Source organism: Bombus fervidus, chromosome 2 (assembly GCF_041682495.2).
Source record: "Bombus fervidus isolate BK054 chromosome 2, iyBomFerv1, whole genome shotgun sequence".
NCBI lineage: Eukaryota > Metazoa > Arthropoda > Insecta > Hymenoptera > Apidae > Bombus > Bombus fervidus.
The window spans coordinates 13,072,380-13,091,924 of NC_091518.1; the positions used below are offsets into that span (position 1 = coordinate 13,072,380).

A 19,545-nucleotide genomic window follows, 5' to 3' on the forward strand; every position below is an offset into this window, starting at 1 on the left:
TGTTTTAATGCTATTTAACGTTTTGCTATATAAGACAAAGGCGAATGTATTTAGCTGGCTGATAATTAAATAGCCAAGTGAAATTCTCCGAGTCTGTGGTCCTGGCATGTGACCGTGACCAAAGAGATCACGACATTCGAAGGAGCTCAACTCACTCGATCTTAGTGAAGAGACTTTATTCGCAACAGAATCGTTGCTCCACGAGCATCTGTCTGTTCAGTCGGTGATCGAACGCGGTGATGCTATGTGCTACGTTCCGCTCTGTCTCATTTTGTTATCAATGAATTGATTGCATTTAAGGTAGATTCGTTGTTTCTTCTGCAAAGCTAGACAATATTCGTGACGATTTTATATAATATTTATTACAAGTATTCGCATTAAGCATCGAGGATTCTTGAAATTCCAGTGAAAGTTAATCAAACTAAGTGATCGTTTACATGGTCGTTGATCTCGGAAGAATTTTAATTTGTGCATTACCCTACGCTGATATTCGTATGATTAAAGTACCGGTGTAAACATCGTCGATAGCGTTAATGTTATTTTGCATTTTAGTACTTGGAAGATACCAGAATACTATATCCACTATCAAAGTGCGTCAACGTCATTGACACCGATTCTTCCGAAAAAAATTTTAAAAAGCGTTGAGAATCGAATCTCGACACTTTCGGTCGCACGAATCCAAGTCGATGCCATTGCGCTGTTAACAGCTTTTGTTAATGTCTTGTCCGTTAGGTGAAAGTTGCGCGGGAGAAAGAGTCAGGTGACACCAAAAAGAGATTAATTTCATGAGAGAACGAGCAAAAGAGACAGAATTTTTCTGAACAATTTGGCACAACGAAATTTTGGATCGATCTACAGATCGCCTTAAGAATTGATAGTGAGCTAGTGTACGCGACGTTCCGCTACGTTTTTACAATCTTGTGGTGAGTTTTAACATGTACTCTGTTATCGTAGGCTTTTTAACAACTATAACAACTATTAACAACTATATTCGTCTTTTCTGCTCTATTAAGAAATAGCATCAGTATGATTCGATTTTAAGTTGCTAAGACTGTGCAAAATAGATTAGACAGGTTTTCGTATGCGCAATCCTAATCTCTTCTATTCCTTTGGATGATAGTTTCGAAGATGCGATAAACATCGCGTATTTATGTAACGCAATAAATGTTATCGAAGTTTTAATCTCACATTGTTCACAATAGCCTTCTTTTTAAGTATGATCGTATGACTAAATATTTAAACCTCCGTTGTCATAAAATGGCTCTCTCAGCGCAATGTTTGAGTATTCATATTTTTTTATGATGAAATACACACCTATTTATTCAGGTGTTTTAAGAAAGATAAACGTAGCTTGATATTGTAATTACCATCGATTGGAAATTAAGATTCCGGATGATTGAGACGTATAAAGTCTTTCGTAGAAATGGTATATCACGCTGATGCCTCTAATCATATGCAATTACATAAAATAAAACCGAAAAATTGATTTTTCTGATAACATAGCATGGAATTACTTGCGAATAAATCACTGTCAACGTTTAATCGGCAATGATTTCGTCATTTTTCAGGAGATGAGGCAGCTTTGCACGTGGATCCTGCTGCTTTTGACGATCGTCAATTTGCGAGCTCTTGAAAAATTGAAGGTCATCTACTCGTGGAAATCATTAGATTTTGTATTTCCAAGCGAGCATGCTAGATTGGCGGCTATTAAAAGTGGAAATTTTATACCTGGTGCGCCATTACCCATCGACGTCGATGTTTACAACGGAGGTAATAAAAAAAAAACGTAATATTATCTATGTTCGAAATAGTTTTCCAGTTAAAAACATCAATCTTACTTGCAAAGAATTTTTCACGATCTTACGAATGATATATTTTGTTATTGTTTCAAGAGTTCAAATCGACGGTGTTCATCGCTATTCCAAGGTTTCAGGATGGCGTACCTTTAACTTTGGGTTATGTCACCGATGAGGTATCGCTCGATGGAAATACCCTAATCGCACCATATCCAAATTGGAGTTACAACGACGCAGGAAACTGTGCTTCGATAATCAGCGTTTACAGAATGCAGGTACGATCGAAGTTTCCAATCATACGAAACACTGTTTTCGACATTTAGACATTTGCAACTTGGAAGACTACTATTTTAAATATTTCGTATGGTTACTTTCACATTGTTACTTACATATTTGCACATTCTTCGACGAAGTATGAATAATGCCCAAGAAAATGTCTACGTTTACTCATGCATTGCATTTCGTAAGTAAACAACGACTGATAAACTTATCAACGACCTATTTTTCTACGTAGTTTACAATTCGAATATGTTGTTCCGTTTTCCTAATGCAATCGTTAAGCCGAATCTATCATTTCCTCTGACGCATTATGATAAACAAGTTATTAAATTATTACCCTCGACCTTGAATAAAAGGAAATTCCTTACCGAGCAAAAAAATTCTATAAATTCTTGATGTTGCAAAATTTAGTTCAGTCACTAACAAATACTCGATCATTTGCCATTCAGATAGATGAATGCGACCGATTGTGGGTTCTCGACACTGGAAAGCTAGGGAGCAAACAAGTATGTCCGCCGAAGCTGCACGTGTTTTCTCTGCGTGACAATAAACTGATCGCGCTGTACAGATTTCCCGAGCATCAGTACAAAAATGAAGATTCTCTATTCGTCACGGTTGCCGTTGACGTCCGAGACACAACGAACAACTGCAAAGACACGTTCGCCTACATCGCCGATGTGACAGGATTCGCGTTAATCGTCTACGATTTTCGTAATTCAAGATCCTGGAAGATCAACAACAACTTGTTTTACCCTTATCCGCCGTATGGCACATTCAACATCAAAGGTGACACGTTTGACCTGATGGACGGGATCCTTGGCCTCGCATTGGGACCGATTCACAACGGCGATAGAATTCTTTATTTCCATTCGTTGGCCAGCAGAGTGGAATCCTGGGTACCTACCTCTGTAATCAGGTGAATTCTTTATGATTGTTAATTTATGATTGTTCTGGCATTGCTTGCTGCCTTGTCGCGGTTTAAACGAGCTTACGCGTGCAGGGAGAAATGTATTCGATCGACCGGCTGAAACTGAAGTTACTGAAGCGAGATTCGAGTTTGGATCTTTCGGTTACCGGACGAGTGTACCTTCGATTAAGCCAGTCAGGCCATCGATGAATATTTTCTCCCAAAACTGCCAAGTCTCGAGTGGCTGTCGCGTACACGCGACAGTTACAAAGTTGTTACAAAATTACATAGTTACAAAGAGGTACTTTTAAAAATGATTGTTCGTTCGAATCCAGGAATTACACACTTTTCCACGAGAAGCCCGATGCCGCTGCAAGGTCGTTCGTGCCGTTTGAACACGAGAGGTCTTCGCAGTCCGTAGCCGAGGCTATGAATCATGACGGAGTTCTTTTCTATGGACTGTTGTCTGATCTAGCGATTGGATGCTGGAACAGCAAGCATTATCCTCAGTTTGGAGGAAAGAATAACGAGATAATCGTCAGAAACCCGGAGACGTTGCAGTTTCCCTCTGGTTTGAAGGTATAAACAAAGCATCCGGCATGTTTCGATTCGCCTTCGTAGCTTTCCTCGTTAGATTGTTTCGCATTGTTCCAAGCGTTTATGTAGAATTCGCATAATTATTCCGTCAATGCTTTACAAAAGCATTTAGTGACACGCCAAGAAACGTGTTGTGTCAATGGAACATTGTTTTTCAACGTGTTCAGAAAATTTCCTAGAAAGATCCATTCGCAAAATCCATTACTAAGTCTAAATCTTCCTAATGACGTAACACGAATTCCAACAGTGATCGATGTTTTCTTTCAGATCATAACATCGAAGAAGGGTAAACAAGAATTATGGATCCTGTCGGTGTCTTTCCAGAGATATATGAGCGGTACTTTGCACTCGAACGAAACCAATTTCAGGATCCAAGCTGGTTTCGTGGAGGAATTAGTACGTGGCACCAAATGCGACGTCTCCTCTCTAGGAGGACGTTTTCATCGGCAATGAGAGTCGTGGCACCGCGAGCAGTTCTCCAACTATTATCATTGGAGCCTCTGGCCATCATGGCGGTTCTCGACCTTCGCCAATAGACCATTTTTTATGAACGATCGTTTGGAATCGTATTATGCCCAAAACCACTTCGAAAATTACTATCATCGTCGTTATCCGTGGCGTCCTTTCGCTATCAGATCCATGGACGCGTATTCCTCGTGGATCAGAAACGAAAGATTCTAATGTCAGTCGCATGATTTTGAAATATTCAGACCAGGATAAATGACGAATGAAATTGTAAAGGAGGATTTGTGGTATTAGTCAGCGGAGAAAAGTCACGATTTTGGAAGGAAGGTTGAGTTTAAATACGAACTTTTGTTGCTGTTCGTGGTGCTGTAGAGGTTTTTGGAGTTTCGCGAGCCTATTTTAAGATAGACAATATGACATTGAAAAAACGATAACTCCATGAGTTAGATTTGTAATAGAAATTTGTGTACTCGCGTTAATTATTAATATAGATTTATTAGGATATGTTATTTATTAATATCGACTTATTTGAACGCGCAATTACGAAGCAGATTCTATGTTTGTACAGGTTTTAGTATTGTAATAAAAAATGTGAACGTTATACATCGAATGTATTTACTCTTCTCCCAAAATTGAAATTTTTTTATAAGATAAAAATAACGAGTGTTTTCAACAAATGATTAATAAATAAGTAATAAATATGTCTAGATATCAGATATCATATGTATTATACACATTAATTAAAGAATGTTTCACAATTGCAATACATACGTACACCATGGAGAACGTCCTATTTGAAATAAAAGGGATAAAAGTGAAAGCGGAAAAGAGTATTAACAATTTGACTTCATGATTTATTGAACTTTATTGCGTAACATATAGAAACTATAACCGAAGCGTTTCTTCGTATTAAATATGGAAATACTCACATATCGTAAGAAATTTTAAGGACGTATTTTCCAGTAAACTATTTGAGAAGGAATTTTCCTAGATACTTTACGTAATTACATTTCCAACAGCTATGATAAATTTTCCAAATTTTGATCGTCTATTAATATTTCTGTACCATAATATATTAACCCTGATATTGCGTAATATTGAGCTATAGGATTAATTGTGTTAAAAAAATTGCATTCTTTTATCTACTTTTAACTAATCTTTCTACAGGAAATTATTATTAGAAAAACATTTACGTGTAGTCATATAATTATTTTTATCTAAAGTATTTATTTCCATGTGATTAAGTCGAAAGCTTCTACGAGTTCTAATTCTTAATCTTTCCTTCTCCGTTTACGTTTATGCTCCAAAGGGTAATAGACAAACTTGATTTTAGATCGTCTTGAGGGATCTGCTATAATTTGAAACTTTTTATCACAATAGAATTGCAACAATTACGTCAAATTTTCACTAAATGCGTATGAAAAGCTGTGTCAACAGTACAAGACATGTTCTCCTGTTTCATCAGGAATCCATTCATTCACCAAGAATTATCTACAATTATTGATTAATAAATCATTACCTGCCACTTAATATCTTAAAATGTGTCAAAGTTTCAGGAAACATAGGTCTTAAATACAGAACAATACTTATTATCTTATCTGTCTGAAATATAGAAGGCCGTTACCACTTGTATTTATTGCCCGAACATTGGTCATAATTTCGCATTTCCTTGTTAGAATCCTTTCACGCATATTGCATTTTCATTGCAACAATTTCGTACAGGTGCTATTGTCTCTACCTGCATATTCCATTTGTGATTTTTATCTTGTCTGACGGGACAAATTATTCTTCAGCACCATGTTAACGCCATGGTTGTTGGTCGTGTTCCTTGGTATCATCTGTCAAGGCTCTACTTTCTGGATAAATTCTTATAATCCATTTGCAAGGAACTTGGAAAATTCGATGCGTGTGGTTTACGAGTGGAGATATATCGACTTTGATTTCGGAAGTGAAGCAAGAAGGCAAGCTGCCATCAATTCTGGAGAATACAATTATACGACAGTCAATCCCATAGACGTGGATCGATGGCGCAGTAAAGTATCAGTTACTATATTATTCTTCCTCGCAGAAAACAGTTAATTAAATATTCTTCGTACTCTTCATTAAAGATCTGACATTTGTCACGGTGATAAGGGACGAAGGCGTGCCTTCGTCTTTGAACGTCATATCTGATAGACGTGGACCTGGTGGCCCTCTTCTGACACCGTACCCCAATTGGAACTGGACAAGCACTGAAAATTGTTCTAACATTATAAGCGTTTACAGAGTTTCGGTAATTCAAAATTTCTCTATAATTTCAACAGAACTCTATTTATCTGAACACATCGGACTAGAAACCGTATAATAATTTCTCACCGCTAGTAGCGACTCTTCGTCCATATAGTAGGAGTTTGTATTAAATGGGCAGGAACTCGTTTGATGGAAGATAAATTCGCTATCATATAATATTTACTATTATATTTCTACCAGATCGACAGATGCGACAGACTGTGGGTCTTAGACACGGGTGTTATCAATGATAATCACGTGTGTCCTGCCAAGCTCGTTGTCTTCGATCTAACAACCTCTGAGCTGCTGCAACAAATTGAAATACCGGAGAATATCGCGATAAACTCGACGTCGGGTCAGGGATTATTAGTAACTCCAGCGGTTCAAACTTTTGATAGTGATTGCGACAGAACCTACGTGAGTCTTCTTCCATGTCTTATCTGTCAGGGTTAAATCTTGATCAAACATCTGTAACTCTACTGGAATTAGTGAAATATACTTGTTGATGCTACAGGTGTACATAGCGGATGCAGATGGTTATGGTTTAATCGTTTACGACGGCAATTCATTTCGGCGACTAACTTCGAACGCGTTCAACTTCGATCCCAGATATATAAATTACACGATCGAAGGGACAAGCTTTCAATTACAAGACGGTATCGTGGGGATGGCTATATCCTCGTTGACCAACAATCTTCATTTCAGTCCTATGTCTTCTCATAATTTGGACTATGTTAACACGTACCAGCTGATACAGCTTCGGGGCGATCAAGTGCAGTATCAAGAGTAAATATATATTGATAAATAGTTCGTTGACGTGTTACGCTGTGGTTAACACGTGAATGCGTGTCCTGACCACGATGTAAGGATGTAGTGCGTGGTCGAGCTAAAAACGTAACGTACTCCATCTTTACGTCTTTATGGCTCTGGCGAATTATCGTTCTGACGAATGAAACGTTTGAAGATTAAAATACATTCACTCATAAGAATTTATATACATATTTGATTGATTTGGTGTTATTCGTTAAAATAAGATTTCCTCAGAGTTGTAACTGCTGGACAAAATGAACGGGAAGAAAACCGAGAATTATCGAAGCATTTTATCAACTTACAAGTTGGAAATTTCATAAACGTTTATGTTTCATCTATGATATTCAGGGCCGAAGATATTCTATGGACTCAATCGAGCGCTAAAGCGGTATCGAGAACCGGAGCTGTTTTCTTTGGACTCGTGAGTGATACGTCGATTGGCTGCTGGAACGAATTTCGTTCACTTAGGAGGGAGAATATCGTGAGTAGTCGCGTATAGACATTTTTAATCTTCTCCTTCCGATTATATTGTTTGTTATATTTTTTAAGAAACAAAATTGAAGAAATTAACGCAATTTTACAATTGTAGAGGCTAGTCGCTAGGAATAGACAGACTCTCCAATTCACCAGCGGTCTCAAAGTGAAGGATTTCCTTGGAAGAGAAGAGCTGTGGGCAATGACTAACAAATATCAAAGAATAGCAACGGGGACCTTAGATTACGATGACGTGAACTTCCGAATTTTGAAAGGCGACGTGGCAGGATTGATAAGGGGCACTCGCTGTCAATTATTCGACGTTGTGTGATCTATTGATAAATATATTAAAATCCTGTTCTCGATATGAAATAAATATTACACGAAACTCGGTTATATCGTAGGTCGGGGATAAAATAATGAAATATATAATATACTTGGTGTGATTATTAATATTGGTGTGATATTATTGTCTTAGTTTCAGTGTAGCTTTTAAAAGTTTATTTCTACTGCGAGCGCAAATACAGCGTTTTACATTTATGAACCGAGAAACGAAGTAAACAAGGAAAAATGAAGGGAAATAAAAAGAAGGAGAAAAGGGAGAGAAAAGAAGGAAAGGTTTATTGTCTAGAGATAATCGAACCTTAAAGCCTAATTATGCGATCACTCGAACAGAATGACCTGTTCTTTCGACATTTGTTTCTGGATACCTTCGCTTTGATCGTCATCGTTTTACTTTTCTTTTAATTAAATCGATCAATTTAAAACACTTACGCAATAAAACAGAAACTCTCCTTTCTGTTTGAAAAACCTGTTGCGTGTTGAGTAATTCTCCCCGAACTGACCGTAGGGGTTCCTATAAATCAATCGTTCTTAAGATAGCAGAAATGACGTAACTTTTTGACGTTTCTTAGATCGAATTTCGTTTTATGTAAATTATTACAGTACATTGTTAAAGGCGATAAACAAAAATTATAGATTATGGAACACGATAAGTACTATAAATGGCGATGACTCGTATAGGCTCTAGACGGCTATATAAGAAACAGGTTTTCTTAATGACTCCATCAGTATGTTCTTTTGTATTTTACTTGATTCTTCGATCAACAGTTTGTCAATTTGTTACGATAGTTGGTAAGTTGAATCGTCCAAAGGTCACACCAGATCGAATCCGTAAATCGGAAAATAGAAAAAGGCGATGATATTACAGACATTACTTTATAAAATGCGCTTTTCGAATCTATGATTATTTATGTTATGTTATATTATGTTTTTGTGATAAATAAATTTACAGAAACGAGTTATCGAAAAGATAAACGCCAATAATATAAAGTAGATCGCCCATGAGTTTCACGTTCACTCTATTATTCGATAATTAATTAAATTCGTAGCATTCAGAACGATTGAACGCGAACAAAGTTCTTGAAATTTCTATTCGCGATGTTTCGATAAAATTTCAAGGTGTGTATATTCCAGAAGTTTATCCATCCATATTAACTTTCCCGCACAGTTCAACTTCAACTTCTAATTCACTTCGTAATTCAATTAGAATTCAAAAAACAAATGAAAGTAATAGCGAATTGAGAATATTACACAACTCATTTTAAATTAAATTTCATTGATATTATCAAAAATATTTAGATGTTCCCCCGATAGTTACAATTAGATAAAAATAAATTATGACGTAACGTAAAGGTTACAGTAATTATTCGATGAAGTAACTACCTGCGTTTAACGCGATTGTTATCAATTGAAAATTTTATTAGATGCATTATTATGTTTACATAAAAAGAAAACAACGAGCACGAAAAGCGGCGGTTGTAGAAGTAGAAAAACATTGCTTTCTGCTTTCTCGGTTCGGCCGAACCGTACGATCCAATTTCAGTCTGTCCATCGGTCCTCGAGTGTCAGTACGCGCGATTAAATAATCTCGAGCGGTTCTGTGCATCGTTCTGTATACCAATTACATCTGAGAAAGTCGAACAATCGTAAGAAGTGGCACCTCAAAAGAAGAAAAATCTACGTCTCGATGTATATTTTCTACCATATCGTTCTCAAGTACCTCATGAATTTAAAAGAATAAAAAGGCTTGGAAACTTTCTTCCTCATAAATCCGTAATAGCACGTTCTTGTCATTTATTATGATACGCTGTTCTGTATTCGATCGAATCAAACAAAATTAAGAAATTTCTAAAGGAAGCGAGGATCTTTCTACGCGTTTCTACGATTGCAACTATACAGAGAAGATACATAATCAGGTAAGTCGACGAAAATTAGTCATCTGAAAAACAACGTAGTTTCCTACAAGGGTATAGATATATTTGTTCATTCTGATGTATTCGCCTGGACGTTAGTTCACCAGGAAATATATCCATTGTAGCAATACGTTTAACCGTATTGTTCCTCTTCGATAGTCGATATTCCGTAATATTCCTATTCGCTGGCAGAGAGAATTCCTGGATATAGACAGGAAATAGTTGGCGAAACCGAAAGTACATTATCCGGTGAAAAGCAGTGTTTACTCTTAATTCGCGGCATTTGTCTCGCGCCACTTGTCGAACGAGTCATTGGAACGAGATAGGTAGCGTTTCGGATAATGTGGATCATTTGTTTCTGTGGCTTTTCAGTCGGTTCGACCATGAGCTTGACTTTTATACGATCGAGACAAATCGCTAGAGATTCGTTTTTTATTTAGCATCAAGTTGGAGGAAGGAGCGTTTCCGCTTCCTTCTTTTATTCTTTAAACGCGAACGATTCGTTCGACACATCTCTCGGTAATATTTTAACGAATACGAGTGAAATTTACAATATGCCGAAGGCAGGATGTGTATGGTAAAAAGGGAAAGCGTATCGATATTTAATTGCGTCTAATTTACATGCGCGAGCATGCATCTTTCTCTCGATGCACTTGCGTTCCGTGCTGATAGTTCGTCTTCCGGCTTGTTCACACGTTTGTTAAGCAAGCATGTTAAATGTCGATTCGTTGACGCGAAAATATTAACATTGATTCAAATTTCGTGTTATAAATGTAACGAATACGTTCAATGTAAGTACCTTCGTAAGATCAATGTTTATTTATTGCAATATAACATTTTACATAATATGTACACATAACAAGGCTGTTACGAATTTCACATTAACAAGTTTTAATTCGCGTATATTCTTCTTTTAAGTAGGCAAGTAACGTGATTCTTGCGACAGCATTTGAGATTAAAGTAAACGGTTTTTAGCGTGGGCTGTGGGGAAACGTGTACTTTTCTTTTTGTGTTTAAATAATTCGCTTTTTTCGGGTTGTATTGTGAAATTGCTGAGTAAACAGCGAATATTTCTCTCGCAGCTGCCGAGAAAGAACCTTAAAAGTTTAATGCACTCCTACAACCAGAAGGTACAAGATAAAAGCCTGACATTTGTCAAAGATATTTTCCAGCGAATACTCGCCGACTTTGCAAAACATTTTCAATCGATAAATTAAATTGAAACATTGCCGTATTAGAAAATTATAGAAGGATTAAAAAGATATTATTATTCCAACACCTGAAATTAATACAGAAACTGATTCGTTCAAAAATGTTATCATCGTACAAATAGCTTTACACAGCAAAACAAGAAAAACTCGTAGTCGAGTAGCCGCAGCTATTACGAAATAGTATGTAGCGCCTTGAACGGCAGCTATTATATTGCGGTCCACGTTTTTCCACGACGCTTTCTCGATGACCTAATTGCGCCACTTAATTGAGACGTACAGGTGATCTCTCGTCTCCCTTTTTTGCAGACATGCCATGACGAGAAAAAGGAGAAGTATCGAATCGGAAGTTGGAACGCGCGCTTGGTCGAAGAATTCATGGACGTCGACCAATCTTATCAAACAATCTAACAGCTATGCCTACGTCTCTCCGACTCATTCTTTCGGTTACAGCTGGGACACCCCTAATTCCAAGTACTACCATGGCTGTTTCGGTCAAAAGTTACCTAAAATGCGTGACACATCTGGCACAGGCAAGTTTGAACGTCGGTTTGCGACTACGGCATGAAGCGTTTGTAGTATGAACTTTCTTCTAATTGCGAAACATCGTATGAGAGTATATTTAGAAGAACGAAGAAATAGTGATACGTATTACCAATGATTGTAAGAATAGCAGCGAGCGGCGTGGTGTAACAAACGTAGCAGTAATAATAACGACGAAGATAATAGTATGAGATTAACAATATTTAGAATACAAAAATATTCTGACACGTTAGACTGCGGATAACAAAGGTATAAAAATGTAGAGAATGCGTATGATATGCAAGAATACGTAAAACAGTGGATTCGTGTGAAATCGAAACGTCGATATGGAATATTCGAATGAAAATTTGCGATTCATTTTAATTAAAAAAAAAAAAAAATACTCAAAATATAAGTCGAATAAGACCGCGTGCCATAACGTCGCAAAATTAAACAAAGTTTCACCGCGTAAGAACAATGTTGGCGTTCGGCCGGTGTGTCCTCGTAAAAATAACTTTACCTCGTAAACCAAATCACTTTCCGGGAAAACCTATATACACGTGCGATTGTTCGGTCGTTTTTCACTGCTTCGACGTGGCAACGACTATCGCAATTTGTCATTGCACAATGCGATTTTCCTCGCTTTCGACAATCGAACGACGCGACGTGTGTGCCAATCTGCTACGAGACAATGTCGAACATGCTCGAATTATCCGGTCGTTAGGTACTCGAGCGTGGCGAACCATTAAAATTTGCATTAGAATTTTCAAGTTATCGATCAATTCACAGAAGCAGCGAGGACCCAAGAAGAATCCATCGCATCGATATAAACGCAGTCCCTCGAACGCATACTTTTTCCAAGCGATCGTTAAACAAGTGTGAAATGCTTTTGCCTTGAATGGCTGACAATCTCCGCGGAATTTCAATCATCTGCGCGTTCAATTTATCTCTGTCTCTCCTGTCCCTCTTTCTCCTGCTCCCTCTTCTTCTTTATCCTCCTCCTCTTCTTCTTCTCCTCCTTTTTCATAGTTCGTATCTACTTTGATCGAAGCAACTAAAGAGTTCTCACGAGATTAATGCTGGCGTAACGATGCTCCGATGCATTCGGCCCAACGAATCCCCCCGTTTCGTAACTTCGAACGATTGCTTCAAAACTCGTTCGGAATATCGAGCATCGGGGCAAGTAGCGAGTTTGTTGCTGAGCTAGATTGCGAGAAACGTTATGGCAGAGCCAGAATTCATGTTCCTGAAAGTACAGGTAGAGTTACTTAATTGATAAACACTTGGCCAACATGATTTACGATACGAAAAAACATCAATCTCGTTCGTTTAATTAAATCATTCGTCCAGTTAACATACTCATTAATTGTATCCGTTGTCTATCGTTTCTTATTTTAAATTGCGATTGTTTAGACTGAAATCGCTTTGAACTGAAATTTTCTAACGATAGGAACACACGATCGGATTGCAGCTACCTCAAAGAACATAGTACGATGTAAAAAATACCACCATGGGAGAAGCTATCGAACGAAATTGTCTTTTAACTATTCATCAAACTAATCATCGACTTATTTGCAATCACCGTCGGTAATAGCTTCCACTATAGTATTAGAACGTGAGCAATTAAGTGCACGCTCAAGTACGCTAAAATGTCACCTATCGCCGTAATTATTGTCTTGGATCAGTTTCGCCACAGAGCCCATTTATTTCGACCGTTAATTATCAGTATTTCTCAAACGCAATTTCTGTCGTTTTCTCGTTAACTGTTACGAACGACATTCCTATATATACGTGTTATATTTATCAGATAAATTTCCTACGTGTGAAACGATTTATAACGATAACGATAGACTCGATCTCCAAGCATTAAGGAAGAAAGCAATTAAAACGGGTTAACGAGTTCCGCATGGTACGTAGCTCGTGTTACCGATCGTTAAAACATTTTCGCGTGATATGACATAGTTGCGGGTGTGGGCGGCTCTCTTTTTCTTCGTTTCACGAGCACGAAACGAGCTCTCATGAACTCGCCGCCAATGACCTATACCGCGGTGCCTCCGACGAGAGGGAAAATCTTCTTCGAGAGAAGGGATTCGCCATTCTCTCCTTTCGTAGTACACCTAGACACACTTATGACCCGGATAGTGAATATGGCAGTCGGGTAACATCCACGCTCTCATCCCGAGCGAACATCTTCATTTGACCGTCATCTGTCGCGCGTTGTTCTCGATTCTTCTTGCAAAAGTCCAGCTGGAGTTTCTTGCTTACAGTTTCTACACTCAACTCGAGTATCAGTCGACGATACATCGATCGTTCCGATTAATTACCGTGGCCAAGGAAGACTGAGAGTCAGTGGGTCACCTTGAAGAACGTTCTTCGTACTTCCGAGGAATCTTGCAGGTACTTTGATCGAAAGGATAGAACCCACACTGTGAGTTCAATTATTTCGCAAGCCTTCCTTTGTCTTGTTCCATATCGTCAGTTTATAGCGGCGAAGCGTGAAATATCATTGGAATTTATTGGCTATGTCCCGCGCTTCACTTTCGCGCTGATGAGATACGTGTCGTTGGATGCTGGATGAGACTTGTCGCGTTGCAAAAAGGTGAATAGTAAAGTTAGAATAGTTCTGAATAATAAAATGGATAAATTCTAGAATAAAAAAGTTCCGAATAATTCTGTTAAGAGTAGGTGTATATCTCGTAAGGACCGATAGAGGATGACATTATGCGACGAACATAACTTTTTTGCATGTGAAGTGACGACATTTAGAAGTTAATTTTTTTTTTTTTTTTTTTCTTGTCAAATGCTGTATACTTGTTTTTACTTCAAATTTGTTTGCGTTAAAACACATTCAACGAGGAGACGACACACTGTGACATTTTACGTGGAGTGAAAAATTGGGTGATTTTCCTTTGTGTCAAAGAAATTGACATTAGAGACAAAAATTGTTTTTCTATTCCATTTCCAGTGGATCGTCTTTCATGATTTTCTCGAGGGAAAGTCTAGTCAAGCGGCTATCGTCACCTTGAAAGTTGTTAAACTGCAAAATCATCTTGGATTTACGAGCGTGTTCGCTTTCCTTTTAAATCCGCCGTCTTCCTGGCTGACGCGAACGTGCTCGTGTTAATTGCATGTTATACACTACGGTCTCTCACAACCGGTGATGCAACTTCAACGTGCGTATTTTGGTATACTTAATAACAAGCTCGATTTTCATTCACAAGTTCCCATCACGAATGATCATCATACTCAATGAGATTCTTTTCAATTTCTTCGATCAATTTTTTACATTTCTTAAATATTCTACTAGCTGTAGTAAATTTGTACAGAAATTATTGTATTATAATTAACGCAGCTTGAGAAAAGATGCTTATCTTGTTGCTGGATAATACATTACAGTGGCGTAAATATCTTGTTCACAAGTTTTATATTCACACACATCGTGTATTTAAATGAAACGTTTAAACGAAACAGTAAAGCACGAATAACGAATTACATGGAATGAAATAGCAAAGTGAAATGTCCTGTAAAGTTCCATTTTAACGTGACATTTCAATTTCTTCGAGAAATAGCTTTTTAAAGATTTTATATTTTACTGAAAAACTAAAAGGAAGGCTATAAATTTATCCATCGAGAATAATCGTTTGATTCGAATCTCGCTTGCAAAGACATTATTAGAGTCATAAATCTGGCCAAGAAACTATACTGTAGAGAGGTATCGATAGGAAAGTAGCGATAACTGTAGAAGCTTGTCACGATATCGCCAGGTATAGGGCACCATTGCGGCCATAACTCGCGTTCTATCCTCCGGTGACTTTCGTAAATCCAATTTGGTTGAAAATACCGTTATGAATTCCTTATCATCGATCGATCTTCTATCCGTTTACCTTTGCTTCGCTAAATGTCAAAGAAATACCTATGACATTCAAACCAAAAAATTCAATGCAAACTTTAAGACGATCTCAGTCTTATTTTTCTCTTCTAGATTTATACTTCTCGAGACCATTTTTTCAAATCTGTATCATCGTAAAAATAATTCAGAGACTCGTAAATCCTGTTATGGATTGATTAGCGTAAAAAATTGAAATCTGGATCTCACAGCTGTCATCAAAAGTAAATTATACCATCGATCTTTCCACGTACTGCTGCCTCCTGTCCGTTTATTATCCAATAGCCATTGCATAATGATTATCAAATTCACGTCGCTTGGGGCAAAATGGTTACGCTCGATCGCGATAACCGGGTCAACGTGAACTTGGTTGAGAAATCGGCTAACGAAGGTCGTAGTTCCCTCGCATGTATCGGAATCTCCTTTCTTTTCAGGCATGGCGAACGTGATGCCGTGGCTGCTGTCGATGTGCCTGCTCGGTCTTCAGGAGATCGCGGTCCAGCCTGCAAGCAACGCGCTTTCACGCGATCTTGGAACTATCAGCCAAAGAAGCGTGCCTTCGGGCTTTCGCTCGGTACGAACGCTTTCCCTCTGATGTAATTTAATAACATACAATTACCTCTTGTAAGAGACACTAAAGTAATTCCAAATGAGAGTAATCCAAGTTCATTCTCGAATGGATTTCAGGATAATAAAACCGGGTTGATAATTGAAATTTTCCACCTTAATTATTGGTAACTTTAAGAGTAAATTTATGTAACATAATACTTACTATAGTTGCTACACGGTATAATTTCCACGAATTCTGGTACTAAATATCGAATACTGTAGTCTTTAAGGAACTACAAAACCCTGATATCGAGCCACGATGAGCTTCCTGGTCACATAAACTGTGACTCACCAAAACTCGAGGAGAATTCGCTGGAGAGATTGTCCACGACTCCAGAATACAACAATCATCTTTATGGTTCGACGCCGGACTCAAGGGAATATTTCTCGAAATCTTTCGAGAAAAGGCTACGCTCGAGACTACCAGAAAGAAACCTACTCAGGACGGATCCACATTCGGTGAATCAACTGGAATCTCATGGATTTAATTACGATTCTGGACGAGGACAAATCGAAGACGATTATGTTGGACCTGCTATGGAATTGGTAAGTTTCACGAAGAATCCAGGCAAATACATAAACACGTTTCGGCTAAAACTTTCTAATAATTCGACAGGTATACGCGTGGTCCACGATTGACTATACCTACGACAGCGTCGAGGCTCGAGATTCGGCTATTTACGACGGAGATTTTATCGCGGAGAACAACTTACCGCTGGGACTAGAAATTTGGAGAGACAAGGTTTTCATTACTCTTCCAAAGTGGAAAGACGGTATTCCGGTTACGTTGGCTACCGTGCCCAAACCTTCCAAGACGAAAAGTCCCAAATTGAGACCTTATCCAGACTGGGGATGGCATCGACCAGGTTAGCGTACTTGAATACGTGCAAGATCCGAATAACACGTATATAGTACATGCGTATGATAAATTTTCAAATTAATTTTTCTCGGAAACAAAGTGTCTTGCGAAGAAATTTTACTCTACATTTCCGACTAACTTGTTTTCACACGTGGAGTGACCTTCTGTCGATTATTTACTTCCGTCCAGTACACTATTAGCCATATGTACTTTCTAAGCTTTCAAATTCAATTTTCTCGAAAACTAAGCCGAGAACGAGCAAATTCTATTCCACATATTTTTCTTATTTTTTCACAAGGAATCTATATGTTATTCGGCCGGATTCTGTATGTGTAATGGCTCACTAGAAAACATCTACCATGAAGAGAGCTTTGATATCGATAAAATCGTGTGGCTAAATATCGTTGCTTACAATGCTGTCGCACAATGTATAATTCTTAACGTGAATATTAGCGAACGTTATTTTATTACCAGGTAACTGCGATGGACTGACTTCCGTCTTTAGAGTGCAAGTGGACGAATGCGACCGTTTGTGGGTCCTAGACTCGGGCAAAGTAGACATAGCGAAAGGAGGCAAATCAGCCTGTCCTCCTGCTATCTTCATCTTCGACCTAACGACAGATACCCTTCTCAGAAAATACATTATACCGAGTGACCAAGTAAAGGAAGATTCGTTGTACTCGAACATTGTGGTGGACATCAGAAACGAGAATTGTCATTCCGCGGTAGCTTACGCTTCGGACGTGTTCCGCTATGGATTATTGGTCTACGACTTCTTCAAGGACTCCTCCTTCAGAATCCAGCATCACTTCTTCTATCCTGATCCTTTGGCCGCCAAATACGAACTCCATGGTCTAAAATTCCAATGGACGGATGGAATTTTCGGGATAGCGCTGAGTCCAGTGGATATCCACGACGATAGAACCTTGTTTTTCCATCCTATGTCCAGCTTTCGGGAATTCGCCGTTTCGACGTCTATTCTCGCTGATAAAAAGACAGCCGAAGAGAATACGGAACTTTTTATGCCGATTGGTAGACCTAGAGCCAAAGACTACGGTCATTCTTCCGGTTCCGTGATCGATAGAAACGGAGTGATGTTCTTCAATATGGTGACCAGAGACTCTGTTTGGTGTTGGGACACCAGGAAGGAATATATTCCACAGAATCTTGGAGTTATAGGGACTAGTAATTTGTCCTTGGTCTTCCCCAATGACATCAAGGTTGATCATGAATACGATCAGAATATTTGGCTCATTTCTAATAAGTTAGCCATGTACCTTTATGGAAGTATCGATAGTAGCAAGATTAACTATAGAGTGTTCAAGGCTAATGTTAAGCAGGCTGTCAAGGACACTGTCTGCGATCCTAATTACGTCGTGCCTGGCTCTGAGCACGGTTACGACGAGATTTGTTGAAGATTCTTCGCATTTTGTTAAGAGATTTGAGGTATACGTGGTGGGAAAGAATTTGTTAAAAAATTGGAATATTTGTGAATGAAAATATATGTTGAAAATAAGGGAACTGGGGCAGTTGTTCCTGTTATCCTAGGATGACAAATGTGAATAGATGTTACGCCGCGACACGTTGACAGTAGAGAAAACAACTACTACCTCGAATTCATCTTCACTGGAAATAACGGAGAAACTTTGTATTTTTTAATATTTTAAGCGTGATAAAATCTCTAAGCAAATACATTGGGTGATCACTTTGATCACAATGTTTTAATTCCATTCGTATATGGTATTGAAGATGAGGTAACGAATAAATGTACACACCGAGAGATCGTGCGACCAGGAGAAAGCGTATCGTTAAATAAATGTAGCATTAAAATATTCTTATGAGAAGAAAGATTTTCCCATGTTTCCTCGTTAGATGAAATGTAAACCATAGATACTCATTATCACTTTTGATATAAATCAAGCAAATTACGGGGAAAGCCAGCATTTAAAGTGGATGAAAATTTTCTCACATACACTGCCAGTTTTTATTCATTGTACGTGTGCTACGTCTGCGTGTTTAAAATATAGTTAAGCAATAAAAGTAACTTTGCTAATTAATCACACGATTACACTCTTTCGGACTCCTAGCGTTATGCAACCCGCTTCCACGCGAGATTCGACGTTTCTTCAACCTACAGGCGTCTTTCTTAAAGTTTTTTTTTATTATTTCGATAAATGATTGTTCGTATGGAATTAATTGATTCCACTGATCACAGAAATGGTATTAAAATATATTTATGCAATCCATAAATGTAAGAGAACACACTAAAAATGTAAATAAACAAACAGATCGAAAATGTAACTAAATAAAACGTTTGTATTCGGATAGGAACAGAATGTAAATAAGCAAATTTAATGGATTATACTGCATATAATAAATGCATCACTGTCTCAATGCAAACGAATGGAAGCTCAAAAATGACGTACTTATCGCGAAATGCGTCGATGCGAAGAGGAAAGCTCTCGCAAAGAACCGTACACTTGTTAGAACAGCCTTGTTAAAAGATAAATGATCTCTCTGGAGGGAGCCGTTCCTCCCACTTGCGCTAAACGTTTCAGAAGGGTTCATATGGTTGCTGTAGGTCACGCGCGTACGGTTTCAAGTAGCGCG

At 38.1% G+C, this 19,545-nt stretch overlaps 3 protein-coding genes across 5 annotated transcripts; all 3 read left to right on the top strand.

The window, feature by feature from the left end:
- The first annotated feature begins 77 nt into the window (after positions 1 to 77).
- Positions 78 to 4,646, top strand: Y-e3 (yellow-e3). The gene is made up of 6 exons (XM_072022101.1): positions 78 to 923; positions 1,569 to 1,770; positions 1,893 to 2,071; positions 2,525 to 2,991; positions 3,318 to 3,561; positions 3,847 to 4,646. The coding sequence occupies exons 2-6, from the start codon at positions 1,572 to 1,574 to the stop codon at positions 4,030 to 4,032; spliced, it is 1,275 nt and encodes a 424-aa protein (XP_071878202.1). The 5' UTR covers positions 78 to 923; positions 1,569 to 1,571; the 3' UTR covers positions 4,033 to 4,646.
- Positions 4,647 to 5,690: 1,044 nt separating this feature from the next.
- Positions 5,691 to 8,043, top strand: LOC139997960 (major royal jelly protein 9-like). Its single transcript, XM_072022104.1, has 6 exons — positions 5,691 to 6,076; positions 6,153 to 6,316; positions 6,514 to 6,729; positions 6,827 to 7,098; positions 7,471 to 7,603; positions 7,712 to 8,043. Exons 1-6 carry the CDS (start codon positions 5,842 to 5,844, stop codon positions 7,925 to 7,927), a joined length of 1,236 nt encoding a protein of 411 aa, XP_071878205.1. The 5' UTR covers positions 5,691 to 5,841; the 3' UTR covers positions 7,928 to 8,043.
- Positions 8,044 to 11,625: 3,582 nt separating this feature from the next.
- On the top strand, positions 11,626 to 18,992 carry Y-h (yellow-h). 3 transcript variants are annotated; one of them, XM_072022070.1, is made up of 6 exons: positions 12,899 to 13,978; positions 14,061 to 14,180; positions 15,902 to 16,041; positions 16,299 to 16,622; positions 16,693 to 16,942; positions 17,410 to 18,992. In XM_072022070.1, the coding sequence occupies exons 2-6, from the start codon at positions 14,156 to 14,158 to the stop codon at positions 18,348 to 18,350; spliced, it is 1,680 nt and encodes a 559-aa protein (XP_071878171.1). In that variant the 5' UTR covers positions 12,899 to 13,978; positions 14,061 to 14,155; the 3' UTR covers positions 18,351 to 18,992. The 3 variants fall into 3 exon arrangements, with proteins under 3 accessions (XP_071878170.1, XP_071878171.1, XP_071878172.1); XM_072022069.1 differs by lacking the exons at positions 12,899 to 13,978; positions 14,061 to 14,180 and adding an exon at positions 11,626 to 12,839; XM_072022071.1 differs by lacking the exon at positions 14,061 to 14,180 and having other exon boundaries at positions 12,900 to 13,978.
- The last annotated feature ends 553 nt before the right edge of the window (positions 18,993 to 19,545 follow it).

Bases quoted from the DNA above. Each gene is read 5' to 3' on its own strand.
- Y-e3 (XM_072022101.1), top strand. From the start codon at position 1,572: ATGAGGCAGCTTTGCACGTGGATCCTGCTGCTTTTGACGATCGTCAAT. The intron at 2,992-3,317 runs GTGAATTCTTTA...GTTCGAATCCAG, and splicing joins GTACCTACCTCTGTAATCAG to GAATTACACACTTTTCCACG. The intron at 3,562-3,846 runs GTATAAACAAAG...GTTTTCTTTCAG, and splicing joins AGTTTCCCTCTGGTTTGAAG to ATCATAACATCGAAGAAGGG.
- Y-h (XM_072022069.1), top strand. From the start codon at position 12,680: ATGCATTCGGCCCAACGAATCCCCCCGTTTCGTAACTTCGAACGATTG. The intron at 12,840-15,901 runs GTAGAGTTACTT...CTTTCTTTTCAG, and splicing joins TCATGTTCCTGAAAGTACAG to GCATGGCGAACGTGATGCCG. The intron at 16,943-17,409 runs GTTAGCGTACTT...TTTTATTACCAG, and splicing joins CTGGGGATGGCATCGACCAG to GTAACTGCGATGGACTGACT.
- LOC139997960 (XM_072022104.1), top strand. From the start codon at position 5,842: ATGTTAACGCCATGGTTGTTGGTCGTGTTCCTTGGTATCATCTGTCAA. The intron at 6,317-6,513 runs GTAATTCAAAAT...TATTTCTACCAG, and splicing joins TAAGCGTTTACAGAGTTTCG to ATCGACAGATGCGACAGACT. The intron at 6,730-6,826 runs GTGAGTCTTCTT...TTGATGCTACAG, and splicing joins GTGATTGCGACAGAACCTAC to GTGTACATAGCGGATGCAGA.